Source organism: Mytilus californianus, unplaced genomic scaffold, assembly GCF_021869535.1.
Source record: "Mytilus californianus isolate M0D057914Y unplaced genomic scaffold, xbMytCali1.0.p SCAF_4, whole genome shotgun sequence".
Taxonomy (NCBI): Eukaryota; Metazoa; Mollusca; class Bivalvia; order Mytilida; family Mytilidae; genus Mytilus; species Mytilus californianus.
Genome location: NW_026262690.1, coordinates 20,941,491 through 20,957,994, shown reverse-complemented (window position 1 = coordinate 20,957,994; position 16,504 = coordinate 20,941,491). Strand labels below are relative to the sequence as shown.

Genomic DNA, 16,504 nt, shown 5'->3' with positions numbered 1-16,504 from the left:
ATTTTCAGATGAATCGGACAACCCGTTGTTGGGTTGCTGCCCCTGAATTGGTAATTTTAAGGAAATTTTGCTGTTTTTGGTTATTATCTTGAATATTATTATAGATAGAGATAAACTGTAAACAGCAATAATGTTCAGCAAAGTAAGATTTACAAATAAGTCAATATAACCGAAATGGTCAGTTGACCCCTTTAGGAGTAATTGCCCTTTATAGTCAATTTTTAACCATTTTTCGTAAATCTTAGTAATCTTTTACAAAAATCTTCTCCTCTGAAACAACTGGGCCAAATTAAACCAAACTTGGCCACAATCATCATTTGGTTATTTAGTTTTTAAAATGTGTGGCGTGACCTGGTCAACCAACCAAGATGGCCGCCACGGCTAAAAATAGAACATAGGGGTAAAATTCAGTTTTTGGCTTTTAACTCAAAAACCAAAGCATTTAAAGCAAATCTGACATGAAGTAAAATTGTTTATCAGGTCAAGATCTATCTGCCCTGAAATTTTCAGATGAATCGGACAACCCGTTGTTGGGTTGCTGCCCCTGAATTGGTAATTTTAAGGTAATTTTGCTGTTTTTGGTTATTATCTTGAATATTATTATAGATAGAGATAAACTGTAAAAAACGATAAATGTCGGCAAAGTAAGATCTACAAATAAGTCAACATGACCGAAATTGTCAGTTGACCCCTTTAGGAGTTATTGCCCTTTATAGTCAATTTTAACCATTTTTTCGTAAATCTTAGTAATCTTTTACAAAAATCTTCTCCTCTGAAACTACTGGGCCAAGTTAATTATAGATAGAGATAATTGTAAGCAGGAAAAATGTTCAGTAAATTAAGATGTACAAACACATCACCATCACCAAAACACAATTTTGTCATGAATCCATCTGCGTCCTTTGTTTAATATTCACATAGACCAAGGTGAGCGACACAGGCTCTTTAGAGCCTCTAGTTTTGTTTAGATGCCAGCTGAAGCCTGCCTATGGGTACAGGATTTCCTCGTTGTGTTGAAGACCCATTGGTGGCCTTCGGCTGTTTTCTGCTCTTTGGTTGGGTTGTTGTCTCTTTTGACACATTCCCCATTTCCATTCTCAATTTTATTTGAGAAGGGTTCCTTGATTTTTACCTCCAGTTAATAGATACACCTTGTGTCATGATCTGTCATGGTAGCTTGCTTACCTAATGGGCATAATTTAGGAGTAGGAGCAAGGACTAGTCATTATGTGTCTATTAAGGAGACATATTTTCCTGCTGAATGCCAACTTCTGATCTATCATGTACTATTCTAAGACAAAACAGTATATTCCTAATGTATTTTTATATAATCTCTGCTACTGGGTGTTTGTTCAATTATTAGCATTAAGTTTTCATGCTTTTGATCTGAGACTACTAGAACACATATGTGTTATAGTAGTCTCAGTTCTGATAGTCTTCCAGCAGTCAACTTTAACCTGTCTATGGAATCATTGTAATGTGTTTGTTTATTAGAGCTCACCTCACCTTACCTTGTGTTTTTTTAGCTCACCTCGCACAAAGGTCCATGTGAGTCTATCCCATCACTTGGGGTCCGTAATCTCTCGTCCGTTAACTTTTACAAAGATCATCTCCTCTGAAACTACTGAGCCAACGTTAACCAAACTTGGCCACAATCATAATTGGGGTATCTAGTTTAAAAATGTGTCTGATAACCCTGCCTGCCAACCAAGATGGCTGACGTTGCTAAAAATAGAACATAGGGGTAAAATGTAAGTTTTGTCTTATTTTGAAAACCGCTATAAATAGAGAAAATATAATCTTAACTACAATATATAGATACATTAAACAGCATAAGTGATCAGCAAGACAAGATCTACAAATAAGTCGAATAGCATAGTATAGACTGTCCCTGGTTTAGTAGTCTCAGGTTTTGGGCAAAAACTAAATGAGAGAGAAACTGGAAACAGTAGTTTACAATGTTGAAGATACACATAAACCTAGGTGAGTGACACAGGCTCTTTAGAGCCTCTAGTTAAAATTGAATTGAGGGTATATTCATTTTGTCTCCAAATTGCCATGATTGCTGTTGAAATACCCAAGTTATGGCACAATGGTTTAAATAAAGTTTTTAGGTTTCATTAATCATTACTTTTTAAATCAGAGCTGATTTGTCAGAATCTAGGAGACCCACAATCATAAAAGCGTGAATTAAAGAGTCGTGCAACCTCCTTGTAAAAAGTCATGATTTCCTTTATTTGCCACTTCATTGATTTCTTGGATATTAAGGGACCTATACTGAAGTTAAATTTCCCTGCTTCATCTGGATTTTTATCAATTTATCTACGTTGGTAAAATCAAACTGATGGAAAATAAAATAGGATATTGGGTGACTTATTTCTTGGAGAACAGATCCATTGTTATGCCTCTTTTTTATGTTAAATAGAAAACCATCTTAATAAGATGTTTGTTATCAATATCCTTGACAATTTGATCATTTGTCAACCAGTTAGATTGATGTTTTGCAGTTTCATCTGACTTTGACCTCTTTCCACTGTTCATTGGTCAATGTTAATTTTTTGTGTTCATATATGTAGTCTGTTTTTCTAATACTAAAAGCAATAAGTCAACTTTATTTTATGTATAGAATGATTTTAAGGTGTACATGTCAGTCTGGCAGGTTTCATTTTACCTTGACCTCATTTTCATGGTTCATTGGTCAATGTTAAGTTTTCCTGGTTAAATTTGTTCCAAAGATACTATAAGCAAATATTCAACTATACTAATGTATGGAAAGTTGTAAGGTATAAATGTCTGTCTATCTTGGTTTATTTGTCTTTGACCTCATTTTCATGGATTATTGTTAATGTTAAGTGTGTGTGTAGTAAAACTTATCTTTAGACTTTCAATCATGGTTAGTAAAGCATGCGAGGCATTTCAGCGTGTGCTTTCTTGTTGACCTGTAAGTCGAGTTTTTTCTCTTGGTCATTTATTCAATCAACCTTATACTGACATGATGAGGTCGACTCGTGTTTTTAATTTTTAAAGCAAAACGTTTTATAAATCTATGTAGTATCATCCTTCAGATGTCCACGAGAAATTTGATTGTCAGATATCCAGTATTTACAGTTTGGAATTTTGTCAAGCATGTTCTTGAGACGAAGTATATGTAATAAGAATTATTTCGGGGTTTTGTGAAATCTTGTATGCATTTAGAACTCGTTGACCTGCATCTGAATATCAAAAATGGTATAACACATTTGCATGCATTGTAGCTGACTATATGATATGGGATTTGCTTATTGTTGAATGCCGTACAGTATCCTATAGTTGTTTACATTAACGTCCAATGTCCCTGTTGGATAGTTGTCTCATTGAAAATCATACCACTTCTTATCTTTATACATGGGATTTATGACAAAAAGTCAAAATATCACTAGTCAGTTTAGAAACTGAGATCCTGCACATGACGATCAATCAATTCGTAAAAGCTATCGAGAACTTGTGAAAACTTTTGTCATTCTTCCTTTGTTCAGCTGCAGTAGTCTTTCAGTAAGGACATAACCATAATGATAAGGGAGCACAGTATATTACTTAGAAACATGAATGGCAAAGGCTGGCTCTGACGACAAGTTAACACTCAAGAATGGGAGGTTGATGGTAGGAAATCTGAAAACATTACGTTTTTAATAGATAGATTTTAACTGTTTATCAGCATCAGTTTCAAGAAAGAAAAAAAGGATTAAGATATGAAACAGACTTACGGGACACTTTAGTATCCTTTGATTTAAAGTTTAAAAGGATAAACGAGGTAACTCGAAAGAAAAAAAAGATAACTGAAAGGAAATAAAAAAAAAATGTGGAAGTTATGTATTAAAAGATTTCGCTCTTTATGTATTTTACTTCCACTTAAGCCAGTATACTTAATATAAAAGAAATTATATATATTATTTTACATCTGATCAAACAGCAGGAATGCCAATAGTATAGAAACAGCAAGGTATGGGCAAAAATCATTAAGATTTACTGCTACCAAGACGAGTTAACTAAACGTTTTAGTTCAGATCCAGTCTTTTTTTAACTGATAAGAACATGGAATGGTCATGCAAATGTAATGCTTATTACAAATAAATATATATAGCTTTAGTGCTTGTTTTATATGTTTAGGGCTAGTTTTTATCACGATTTTGCTTGGAAACCTATAAAAACTTCCACAGCTTCCACATTCACCTCTTTTAGTGTATGTTTATAATAAACTTTTTTCTTGCCTCATATTTATGTCTTAAAATGTGTGTGATTTATATTTGTTAGTATACTATAGTTTATATTAAAACTCGGCATATCTAGTCTATTTTAATTGATCATTAAGAAGGCCTCTTAACTTTGAGAATTTACAACTTCTGTATGTTTGAAGACAGTATGTTGACCCCGAGGTTCGAAAAAAATAAATTGTAAACGCAAATGATTGATTGATGAATAAGGAGATGTGGTATGATTGCCAATGAGACAACTCTCGACCAGAGACCAAATTACGTAGAAGTTAGCAACTATGGGTCAGCGTAAGGTCTTCTACACTGAGCAAAACCAATACCGCACAGTAAGCTATAAAAGGCCACGAGATGCAAATGTAAAACAATTCAAACGAGACATCTAACAGCATGATTTATGTACAAAACAACAAACAAAAAACAAAGATCATACACAGCAACAAACGACAACCACTGACATACTCCTGACTTGTTCACATGGACTTCATCTCGTCCGGCAGTCTAACTTATGCTGAAAAGGGGGTGCGTCCATTTTGATTGCGTGGATTTATAACTACGTATCCACGTCCGATCGGAAATGGGACGTTAAATCCGGCGTCTCTCTGTAGGAGCATGCCATGATCTCTGCACGTCAAAGAACCTTTGTAACAACTTCTCCATGGGTCTATAGATTGCCCTTTTCGAGTAAAAATCTATCCCGAAAGAGCCAATGTACCCTTTTTATTAAACTTTCCCTCCTTCAAACCGGTTGTCACACTTATACATTTATTGTTAGTTTGTTCTCGAGCTGAATATGCATGAAATTTTTGACATTGAACGTTAAACTAACAACAATCAATTTATCATTTTCTTTAATGTCGTTGGTCGCTGTCTTACTTAGGCATAACCAAATCCTAACATCTCCTTTTATTCATAATTATGATTTTAATTAGTTAGGTCACGTTTTTTTTGTAATTTCGTGCTCTATCATTCATAATACTATTGACTTCATAAACACAAGGGCTATCCCTGATAAACATAAAAAGTAATTCGAGGTTGTTTTCTATCATTGTATCATTTTCGCTACGACAAATGAGAGGGGGTCTATGCATCACCCAGTTGAATCAACCACTGAATTTAACGATGGTTATGTAATCCTTTAGGCAACAAAATAAAGCTTTTCAAACAAGTACAATTTATAATCCAGGATAATGATTGTAACCACAAAAACATCAATCATACGTTGTCAATGTTCTGTCCTGAGGGCAGAAGACGTTGTAAAGATGGCCTCCTGACATTCACCGGTATATCTGAGGAAGTATATGAATCTGCACCATACTGAACGTAAGTTTTCATCTTGTTAATAATATTTTTTCATCAATTTGACACCCAATTGATTGTTTATGTAAATGAAATAAGCTGCATCTAACGAGATACATTTATGCAACCCAAGTGTTTAAACAACAAAACGTCAAATCAGAAAAAGACACGTGGACTTACAAAATGATAACAATATTTCTCATTCAGATATAACATGTATATAAAGAAGGTTGTTTTTTCATTTAACAGGTATATATGAAACACACTTTTTTTCAAACCGTAGTCATTTTGTAGTTTTGCTTTTGCTTTTTCTTAATTGAGCTTTATAAACACACTTAATCTAGCCACATTCTGTATGTGCTTGTCCCAAGTCAGGAGCCTGTAGTTCAATGGTTGTAGTTGGTTAATGTTTGTCATATTTGTTTTTCGTGAATTGTTTCGTTATAAATTAGACCGTTAGTTTTCTCAATTGAATAGTTTCATATTTTTCATGTCGGGGCCTTTTATAGCCGACTATACGGTATGGTTTTTTCTCATTGCTGAAGGCCGTACGGTTGCCTTTGATTGCTTACATCCACTTTAAATCATTTGAACTTTGGTGGATAGTTGGTCTCATTGGTAATCATACCACATCTCCTTACTTTTATATTCAGTAGTTATCCTTGTAATTGAATCACAATTGTAGTGTTATTCTGCTCATTTATTGTAAAATTGTCTGTTCTTATTCCAGCTCAGGGATGAGTACCACGGCTGGTCAAGAATATTTGTTTTTACTTGGTGATTTGGTTACCATCACCCTTTTATGTTATCTTCGTTAATTTCTTTCTGTCACTTTTATTGTTTGTTCTACTAAAACAAATGTTCAATTTCTCATGATTTATATTTAAATACAGGTACCTAAAAGTTGGTGCAGAAACATTTTGAACTAAAACTACCATCCCTCATTTTGGCATCAGGTAGGCAGTGGAAAGGATAAACACGGGTATTTTTTTTCCAACAGGAGCCTGAATCAACTTCCAGTAGTTTTATTGAACAAATTATAGAAACAACACGGTTTTGTTGCCAAAATATGTAATTAAAGTGACGGAAACAAAATGAACCAAAAACAAAAAAGGGGGACGTAAGTCATGCAGTCAACAAGTACCAAGTGCTAGTTTGAAATAAAAAAAAATAAAAAATTGAACGAAGTGAGACAGAAGCCTATTATTCGTAAGCAAAATGTAAAATATATCTGCATTTACAGCCATTTTTTTGTTTTATCTAGTGAAATGACTTCCAGCAGCATATTACTAGTACTTCTTGGTGTGGGCTATGTTTTAGGACACGGCAATCACGGTCATGCTCCCCCTGCCCCAGGGGCTACACCACCACCAGCGAATACTATGGGATTCCATGATACATCGTTAACACAGGATGAAGCGTAAGTTTAGAATCAAAAGTGACCTAACCTGTCTATATGATATGTTAAGTCATATCTCTTCAATGACATTTTATCTCAAAATATAGATGGAAGAGATAGATTTAACGTTTGCCGTTAATTTCGTTGTAAGTACATTCGACATGTTGTAGTCGCTTAAAATATTGATGTCAGTTCAATGATAATTCCATACTCCAGAAATTATTGAAGAATGGAAAAAAATGGAAAAATTGACATATATAAAATCTTCGATCAACTTTTTCTTTGAGTATTAAAATATAACATTTTCTTTCAGTCATATAAAGGAACATTTAAAGGATGAAATTGATGTCACGAAGAAAATGACACCACAAGAATTGGAATTCCATTATTTCAGGTAATTTTGTTCGTGCTTGAAATTCATGAAATATTTGCCACTTGACATTACGCTAATAACAATCTTTTTTACAAGGAGGCAATCATATACGGAAGTTAAACACAGTTTAAAAGATCTATTATAAACGAATTTTTTGGAACCTGGAAATTTCAAAGTAACTCATTGGAACAAAAAAAAATAACTATGAGCAAAACAACCCTAACCTTAACCCTAAACCCTAACCCTACAACAACATCCTCCCCCCCCCCCCAACCCATTTGCACAGATATGGTCTCGATAGATAGCAAGTCCGTATTTTCCTTTTTAAATCTTTTAAATCATTCGGATGAAAGATTAAATCAATATGCAAGAAATATTCAATGGCCAATTCACTGGAATTTAATCCGCAATATTTAGGAAGAGTTTTGGATGCACGGTAACTCCAAAATTTTGTTGATTTGTACAAAAAGGAGGTGTGGGGTGTACGTCAATTAGACAACAAACGAACAACACATTATATAAATAGGCGTCTAGAGGTCAATATACGGTCTTCAGTTTTTCTACATCATTGTAACGACATTATAAATTTTGACAAAATTTTTAACCAATCTATCATTAATAGGAGGAACTATCATTAACGTTAAATGAATGTAAAACAAATGTTATACACACTTACAGATTTGATTGGAATATTGTTGAAAAATAAAAAAATAATCCGTTTAATCATTGTTTAAGCCCAAACAATGATGACGGTTATTTTGAGCGTCCTTCCTGTATTGTTTGGTATTCCACTAATCTAGACAATACGAGCAGTGCTGAGTACTCACAACCCGCCATATATTAATAATGAATAATTAATAAAACCTTGACATTCGTTATCGTTGTTTCAGCCTTATTTTTTGTACTTCTTTGCAATGTGATGTTTAGACAGATCTACCACAGTCTACATTGAAATCAAATCAAATCCTCACTAGTTTTGGGGGGCGATTTAGAGCTTGACGTATTATAATTTCTATCTTTCAAGAGTACTTTGATCTACTCTAGTTGTCTTCGTTGTCTTTTTTGCTAAGTTGTGTTGTTAGTATGCTATTTAATTGAAATTTACCACACTTATACAGGAATCAAAGTCTCAAATACACCCAGTAAAACAAAATCATTTACTAGAAACAAAAGTGTTACCACGATATAAACCAGGGAGCTATACATGAACGTATTCCCATAACAGTGAACACACGAACATAACACGGTTATCAAATTCTAAGTGAAGAAAATTATACTGGAATCAAAGTCTTTTAACAGTCAATACAAGCAAGGTGGACCGGAGCCGTAGTCACATTCAAAACCAGAAGTATACAGAAATCAAAGTCTCAATAAAGTTAAAAAAAAAAAAAAAGAAAACCACACACACACAGAACATAATCAAGACAAGAAAATTAAGCATAAACCAAAACCTCAAATAAACCTTACTAAATCAAGCCCAAAGCAATAGGTAAATGACTTAGAAAGCTTTTTGAGGAGGATATCTACGGCTGACTACAATCTTTTAACATTTATTTCTACCTTTGTTTTAATCATTTTGTGTAATTTATTTTAGATTACACGACACAAACAATGATACCAAATTAGATGGTCTGGAGATTATGTCGGCTCTAAGTCACATTCAGCATATGTTTGAGATACAACCACAAGAGAAACAAGGAAAAACGGAGGCAGAAATACAGAAACTGCAAGCGGAGAGGAAAGCTGGTTCACTTCAGTATTTTGCAGGTAATTTTGGCTTCATCGAGTAACTTACAAAGACATAGAGTTCCTACATTCCTATTACATTTATTTCTTTATCTTTTCGACCCTTTTTTCTTGTCAATTTAAAATTCGAAATCCATCACGTTCTTTCGTTTGTTTAATTATTTAAAAAAGCTACACTAAGAAAACTCAAATTTCGATTATTTGTGAAATAGTGAGAATTTTTAACTTAAAATAAGACCACATTAAATGTTGATGCAACAACATGGGTTTAAAGAAGTAAGTTTTAGAACAAAAGATGAACGTATTTGAAAGTTAACGTCATTGGTGCAAATCTTGAATTTTATATTCTGCCACTGTTATTTCAGATGTTATTGACAACGTTCTGAAAGATGACGATTTCAACCATGATGGCTACATTTCATACCCAGAATACATGTCAGCAAGAAAACGTGATTATGTCAAACAACAACAAGAAATGGCACATCATAACCAAATGAATATGCAACAACAAGCTGCCATGCAACAGCAACAATACCAACAATACATGCAATGGCAACAACAGCAACAACATCAAGGCGGTAATGTACAACAATTTCAACAAAATCCACAACAATTTCAGCAACAACAGCATCAACAACAACTACAATACAATCCAAATCAACAACAACAACAACAGTATAATCCACCCCAGCAACAACAGTTTAAACAACCACAACAACAGTTCCAACAACCAGCACAGACTGGATCAAACCTGAAAATATAATGATGTGGTGTGATTTTGAAAACTTTCTGTTTAAATGAACTCTTTCTTCGTATGAGTGTTAGTGTGAATGAGCTGTAAATGTGTGTTATATGTGATCTGATTGACGTATGTGTGACCGTTTTGTGAATTTTGAACATTCCATACATTTGATAAATGTTGCATCTATTATGATCATGTGATGTTGAACCTGCTGTAAAATAAGAGTATACTTATTATTCTCATAGTTTTTGGAATATGAAAAAAAGATTAGTACTACGGATTCGGAAACAATTATATGTACAATTTTGGTTATACTAGAATTACTTTACTTTATTATCAACTGACCAAAATTTTGTGACATCGTATATACAGTATCTGCTTTGGGAAACAATCCCAGTTAACTCTAGTCAGTGACAACAAGGTTTACTAACCCCTTATTCTGTTAAAAATGTTAGATGATCTCTATCCTTTAGACACACCGAGTTAGTGATAAGAAAATGTATAAAAGAAAGCTGCATATTCGTAAATATCCTAATTTTGGTGACAGATCATAGGATATAAAATTTAAATTCAATACTTACACATTTGAAAAACGTGTCGAGAAGATATATACTAAATAATCAAAGTTTTAGGCTTTGCGCGCAATTATTGAATTATTGACCTTTTACGAACCTTTTCCTATTGGTAAATCATAATTTCATTACTAGATAATGTATTAAAAACAAAACTTGATTTTTTTATCAAAATATGAGGAGCTAGAAATTCATTGAGTTCGTGGAATTTGATGGAAGCATATAAAGATACTTTCAAATGCGACCATTTATTTTCCACTTGTTGTATACTTGAAGACTGCTGTACGACATTGCAGCTGTGTTATTCTGAAATGCATATCAGTCATTCGTTTGTACAGAAACTATTTATAATCATCTGTTGTAAACTTAATAAATTATTAACAAATTAATCTACAAATTTTGATTTATTCCTCCACTTTCGCAACATAATTTTAGGACGTCATAATTATATAACCATCTGAACTAGATTTACCCAGAGACGGATGAATAGTTGTTCAATTTACGGCTTTATACCACGAAAATCACAGGTTGTGAGGTTGAGCAGAAGCTTCGGGTGTCGTGGATTGAAGGGTTGGAGTTCAGACGTCAAGAGTAAATGCCTTTTTCATGTCTGCAGCTGGTAAATTCACAAAGATGTGTCTTTATTTAAGAAACAGCGAAAGCTTCCAATCGCATTAAATCATCATGCAGCATGTGTAAATATAAGAGACGGATTCAAGGGTAGAAAATGGTATATTTTGAGTCCGTTTATTCAAACTTACCACTTGCACAAACTTAGTTATGTATCTTTTCCACCCATGCATACACATAGGATGAAAATATCATTCCTTATAAGGCGTGGATGTTGTCAAAATTATTGTAACTAAAGACACCCTGAAATATTTCAGGACCTCCATAATTCGTTTTCAGGATATCCTGAAAACTTTCTGGACCTCAAAAATTCGATTGAAGGATATCCTTCAGTAGATTTCATCATATCCTAAAATCGATTTCACGATCTTCTTAAAAAAAGTTCAGGATATACTCAAGAAGAGTATTTTTAATGCTTTCTTATTAATAATGATTAAAAATATGACACTTGATTAACACCAACCACATATATAACGACATAATATACGGTATACAAAATATAGCTGTCCTATAATTCCATAGTGGACAAAGCAATTAAACCTACACGTGAAAACTGAGCGTTGATCATTTAACCCTGAAAAGAATACAAGAGGCTCCCCCCCCCCTCTTTCGTGGGAAAAATTTGGTTGATTACATAGGGAATCACTGAAGCTTGACTGGAGCGGCCCCCTCTTAGGCAGTCAGTGGGCCCCTCTTATGAAAATTTCTGGATCCGCCACTGCAATTGACAGTTTCAATAATGTAGATAATATTTTGATGTACATTTTTGCTATATATTGTGGCTCTTATCTTTTGTTTCGGCAAAAATTTCAGTAAATTGATAAAAATTGTCTTTCAGGGACAATAACTCCTAAAAGGAGTCAGTTGAGTATTTCGGCCATGTTGACTAATTGTGCTTAACATTTTTGCTATTTGCAATTTCTCTCTTTCTGTAATGGTTTCTGAAAAAAAACAACGAAAAATGGATAAAACCATCTTTCAAAGACAATAACTCCTATACCCCGTTAATTGACAATTTTGGCCAAGTTGACTTATTTGTAGATCTTATTGTTCTGGTCATTCTTACTGTAGAAAATTTCTCTCTGTTAATAGTTTTCAAGAAAATAATCAAAAACTGAAATTTACCAAAAAAAAAGGCATTAGAGGGGCAATAACTCCATAACAAGTTGTACGATTTTACTGAATTTCTGCATGAGTTAGACTTTGACCTGTTGATTAATTGTATACCTGTCAGATTTGCTCCAACTGCTTTAGATTTTGAGATTTAATATAATAACAGGAGTGCACATGCTGAAATGTCATGCCCGTTTTACTTATCATTGAATTCATGTTGAAAGTCTGTAATAAGAAGGTTTTATTACAAGTATTACATAAACTTAACATTATCCATGTTCTATGAAAATGAGGTCACAGTTAGATGAACCATGCCAGACAGACATGTACACCTTACAATCATTCCATACACCAAATATAGTGGTCCTATCGCTAATAATACCCAAGAAACAGATCAAACCACAAAATCTCGACATTGATCAATGAACCATGAAAATGAGGTCAAGATCATATGAACCCTGTCAGACAGACATGTACATCATACACCAAATATAATTGACCTATTGATTATAGTATCTGATAAACTGACAAAATTACAAAAACTTGTCATTGACCAATAAACCATAAAAGAGGTCAAGGTCAATTGAACCCTGCCAGACAAACATGTACATCTTACAATCATTTCATACACCAAATATAATTGACCTATTGCTTGTAATATCTGAGAAAAACAGACCAAACAACAAAAACTAAACATTGTCCAATAAACCATGAAATTGAGGTCAAGATCAGATGAAACACGCCAGTCAGACATGTTCACCTTATCACATATATAGTTGACATAATGCATATAGTATCTGACCACATAACTTTTACCTAGATCACTGATCCATGAAACTAGAGGCTCTCAAGAGCCTGTGTCGCTCACCTGGTTCTACTTTGGTTTTGGAAATCATGTAAAAATAGATTGAAATCATAACAGATACCCTAATAAAGATTGAAGCCAAATTTGGTTTAATATTGGCCCCGTAATTTAATAAAAAAATCCTGGTGGCCATCTTGAACAGTAAATCGGCAACAAAGTAGCAACACTTCATCAGCACCTCATAATGAACATTTATGCCATGTTTGGTTTCATTCCATTAAGCGGTTATCTAGAAGAAGACATTTGTATATATTTCCCATAGGGTCCTTTGTTAACCCAAGTTCCCCGTTGGCAGCCATCTTGGTTGCTGGATTTGCTACAAAGTAACAACACTTGGTCAGCACCTCATAAGGAACATTCATGCCATGTTTGGTTTCATTGCATTCAGTGGTTCTCTAAAAGAAGACTTTTGTATGTATTTCCCATAGGGTCCTGTGTTAAACTAAGTCCCCCACTGGCGACCATCTTGGATGATGGATCGGCTTCAAAGTAACAACTCATAAGGAACATTCATGCCATGTTTGGTTTCATTTCATTCAGTGGTTCTCTAGAAGTTCAAAATGTAAAAAGTTAAAGACGACGACGGACCACAGATGCCAAGTGATGAGAAAAGCTCACTTGGCCCTTTGGGCCAGGTGAGCTAAAAAGGTGGAGGTCATGTGAACCCTACCTGATGACTTGTAAAGGTTGCAGGAGTAATACCACCATGGATTTTCCCCAATAAGTCTTTATTAAATTTTCATTTTTCAAAAAATTGTGCAGAATTTATCTTTGTTTCAAATATAGAAATACTTGGCATGAGTAAAGTCTTGACCTGTCCAGTACTATAGACAAACAAAATTTCACATAACATTTCATTGCATATAAGAAAATAACCATCACTGGAAGTTAACCAATCAAATTTTCACCCTATTTTTTTCCTGTGTACAAGCTTTAGTAACCACGTAACCTCAAGTTTCCAAAATATTCTATAGAAACACCAAATAAAACAAGAATGTGTCCATAGTACACGGATGCCCCACTCGCACTATCATTTTCTATGTTCAGTGGACCGTGAAATTGGGGTCAAAATTCTAATTTGGCATTAAAATTAGAAAAATCATATCATAGGGAACATGTGTACTAAGTTTCAAGTTGATTTGACTTCAACTTCAAAAACTACCTTGACCAAAAACTTTAACCTGAAGCGGGACAGATGGACGGACAGACCGAAAAACATAATACCCCTCTACTATCATAGGTGGGGCATAAAAATAAGGTTGCTTTGAAACACCCATGATATATGTTTATGACTCAGAAATTTTTTACTGCAATGAAATGTAGGATTAATTTCCTACAACTGTCAAATTCAAGGAAATATATTTTTTTTACCCTTTTTTGTATGCAACCGGATGTGACGTACTATGATTTGGTGGTATTACACCTGCAAGGAACCCATATACCAAATATAGTTATCCTATTATTTCACTTGACAAAAAAACTAAAAAAATTTCAAGCAGTTACTGAACCATGAAAATGAGGTCAAGGACAATGGACATATGACAGACGGAAACTTCGTAACAGAAGGTATCTGTATACAAAAAGCATCCATACATTATACAAATAGTTAACGCTATCAGCATATTGTAATCCCTATGTCTTGCATTCTGCGACGAAGGTCGCAGTCTAGACAATAAAATAACATTTCAGGGCCAATAACTCAAAAATGTGTAGTGCGATTGTTCTGAAAATTGTACCTTAACGAAATTGACCTGTTCATCATTATAACCCTGTCAGATTTGCTATATCTGCTTCAGTTTTTGAAATATAAGCCAAAAATTTCATTTTACCCTCCTGTTCTATTTTTAGTAACAGTAGCAATGTATTTTGATTAATCAAATCCCTGGATACCTAAATACCCGAAGGAATATTCTGGTAAAGTTTGGTAACCTTTGGTCGCCTAGTAGTTTCAGAGGGGTTTTGAAGTTTGGATTTAAATGTAACAATGGGCATCTTCTTGTCATTATATTCTACCACATATTCAAGAAAGGTTACAAACCATATTTAAAGTATTTAGTAAACATCTGGAAACCCAAGACAACTAACAAACTGCCGGCAATATCAAAACCTATTTACCACACTTCTTCATAGCATGGAGTATAATTAGTAAACACAAGTGATATAATGTTGTAACAAGAGTGCACACACTGAAATGTCTCTTTCACAAGGTAACAGTCTGCAGGAAGACATGTCACCCTACCCAGACACATTATTCAGATTGTCAGCCGACCAGTCTTTGCTCTAACTCCGTTTTTAATGCTGCTTATTTATCAGAAAAGCAGATACTACCAATTTTACTTTGGTTTGACCAGGCCAGGGCTTGAACCCACAACCTCCAGTACTTTTAAGACAAACACGCTGCTTCAATAACACAATAAGCTAAAAGGGCATTTAACTCCTATAAAGGGACAATTAACAATTTCAGCGAGGAAGACTTATTTGTAGATCCTAAGCCTTATTTGTATATATATTGCTGAACATTTTTGTTATTTACAATCTTTTGTAGTGTCAGCAAAAAGGATGAAAAATTGTCTTCAAAGGGCAAAACTCCAATAAGATGGTAATTTAGTATTTCGGCCATGTTGACTTGTTTGTAAATCTTCTTTTGCTGATTTTTTTTGCCTTTACAATTTTTCTCTATTATAGTTTCTGCAAAAAATAGTAAGAATCATATTTCAATGACAATAACTCTAATAAGGGGTCAATTAGTTTTCAAGATAATAAATCAAGGGCATCCGATACAGTTTCACGTTATATTGTCACTTTCATAATTTTGAAACATGTTATAGGCCTGGGTGAGTTATAAAAAAAATCACCAAATATAACATAGGATACCGTGCTTGTTTTCGAGAAAATTAAGGCTGAAAATTGGGGATTTTAGCACTTTAAAAAAAAATTTAAGCAAAGTTATAAAAATTTTAGAGTAGATATTTTTTGTCATCAATTGATAAGATTGGATTCATTTTGAAGCTGTGATAAGTGGAAATAAGGGAAAAATAAATCCAAAAGAAAGAGTAGTTAATTATTCAAGCCATGCTTAACATTACAGATAAGATGCTGAAAGCGGGATATTTTTTTCACCTTAAAATGTAGAAATCAAGAGGTTCTTATAATGTCATTTCTCTCATTTTTCTACATTAACTGCCTTTTGTCATGTTTTCTCCAAATAATGAATAAAAATGATATGTCACCATGCTTGATTTTAAGAAATTGCGATTAATCCTAAAAATTGCGTCCCCCTTGGTAACCTCAATGTTAGTGAGAAAATGCACGACGTCACTGGCAGACAATTTCAACATCTCTTACCAATTATCCCTAAAGGTTATCGTCAACATTTTTCAGGTGTATATATATATTGTTTATAAAGAGCTACATTAAAATAATATTGTTTTCGGAAATAAAAATATTTTTTTTTACTAAATACCTCTCTTTTTTTATTCTGTTCATGTTTTAAGTGAGAAACATTTCAGGTATAGTTA

General features: G+C 33.7%; 1 protein-coding gene across 2 annotated transcripts; it reads left to right on the top strand.

Moving 5' to 3' along the window:
- Nucleotides 1-5,481: 5,481 nt before the first annotated feature.
- Nucleotides 5,482-10,767, top strand: LOC127737665 (multiple coagulation factor deficiency protein 2 homolog). 2 transcript variants are annotated; one of them, XM_052248528.1, is made up of 5 exons: nucleotides 5,482-5,570; nucleotides 6,811-6,966; nucleotides 7,259-7,339; nucleotides 8,913-9,085; nucleotides 9,430-10,767. In XM_052248528.1, the coding sequence occupies exons 2-5, from the start codon at nucleotides 6,815-6,817 to the stop codon at nucleotides 9,825-9,827; spliced, it is 804 nt and encodes a 267-aa protein (XP_052104488.1). In that variant the 5' UTR covers nucleotides 5,482-5,570; nucleotides 6,811-6,814; the 3' UTR covers nucleotides 9,828-10,767. The 2 variants fall into 2 exon arrangements, with proteins under 2 accessions (XP_052104488.1, XP_052104489.1); XM_052248529.1 differs by lacking the exon at nucleotides 5,482-5,570 and adding an exon at nucleotides 5,762-5,795.
- Nucleotides 10,768-16,504: the final 5,737 nt, after the last annotated feature.

What these genes read in the sequence shown, in the direction of transcription:
- LOC127737665 (XM_052248528.1), top strand. Translation starts at nt 6,815, where the DNA reads ATGACTTCCAGCAGCATATTACTAGTACTTCTTGGTGTGGGCTATGTT. An exon ending in TCGTTAACACAGGATGAAGC is followed by an intron (nt 6,967 to 7,258) that starts GTAAGTTTAGAA and finishes ATTTTCTTTCAG; the next exon opens with TCATATAAAGGAACATTTAA. An exon ending in TTCACTTCAGTATTTTGCAG is followed by an intron (nt 9,086 to 9,429) that starts GTAATTTTGGCT and finishes CTGTTATTTCAG; the next exon opens with ATGTTATTGACAACGTTCTG.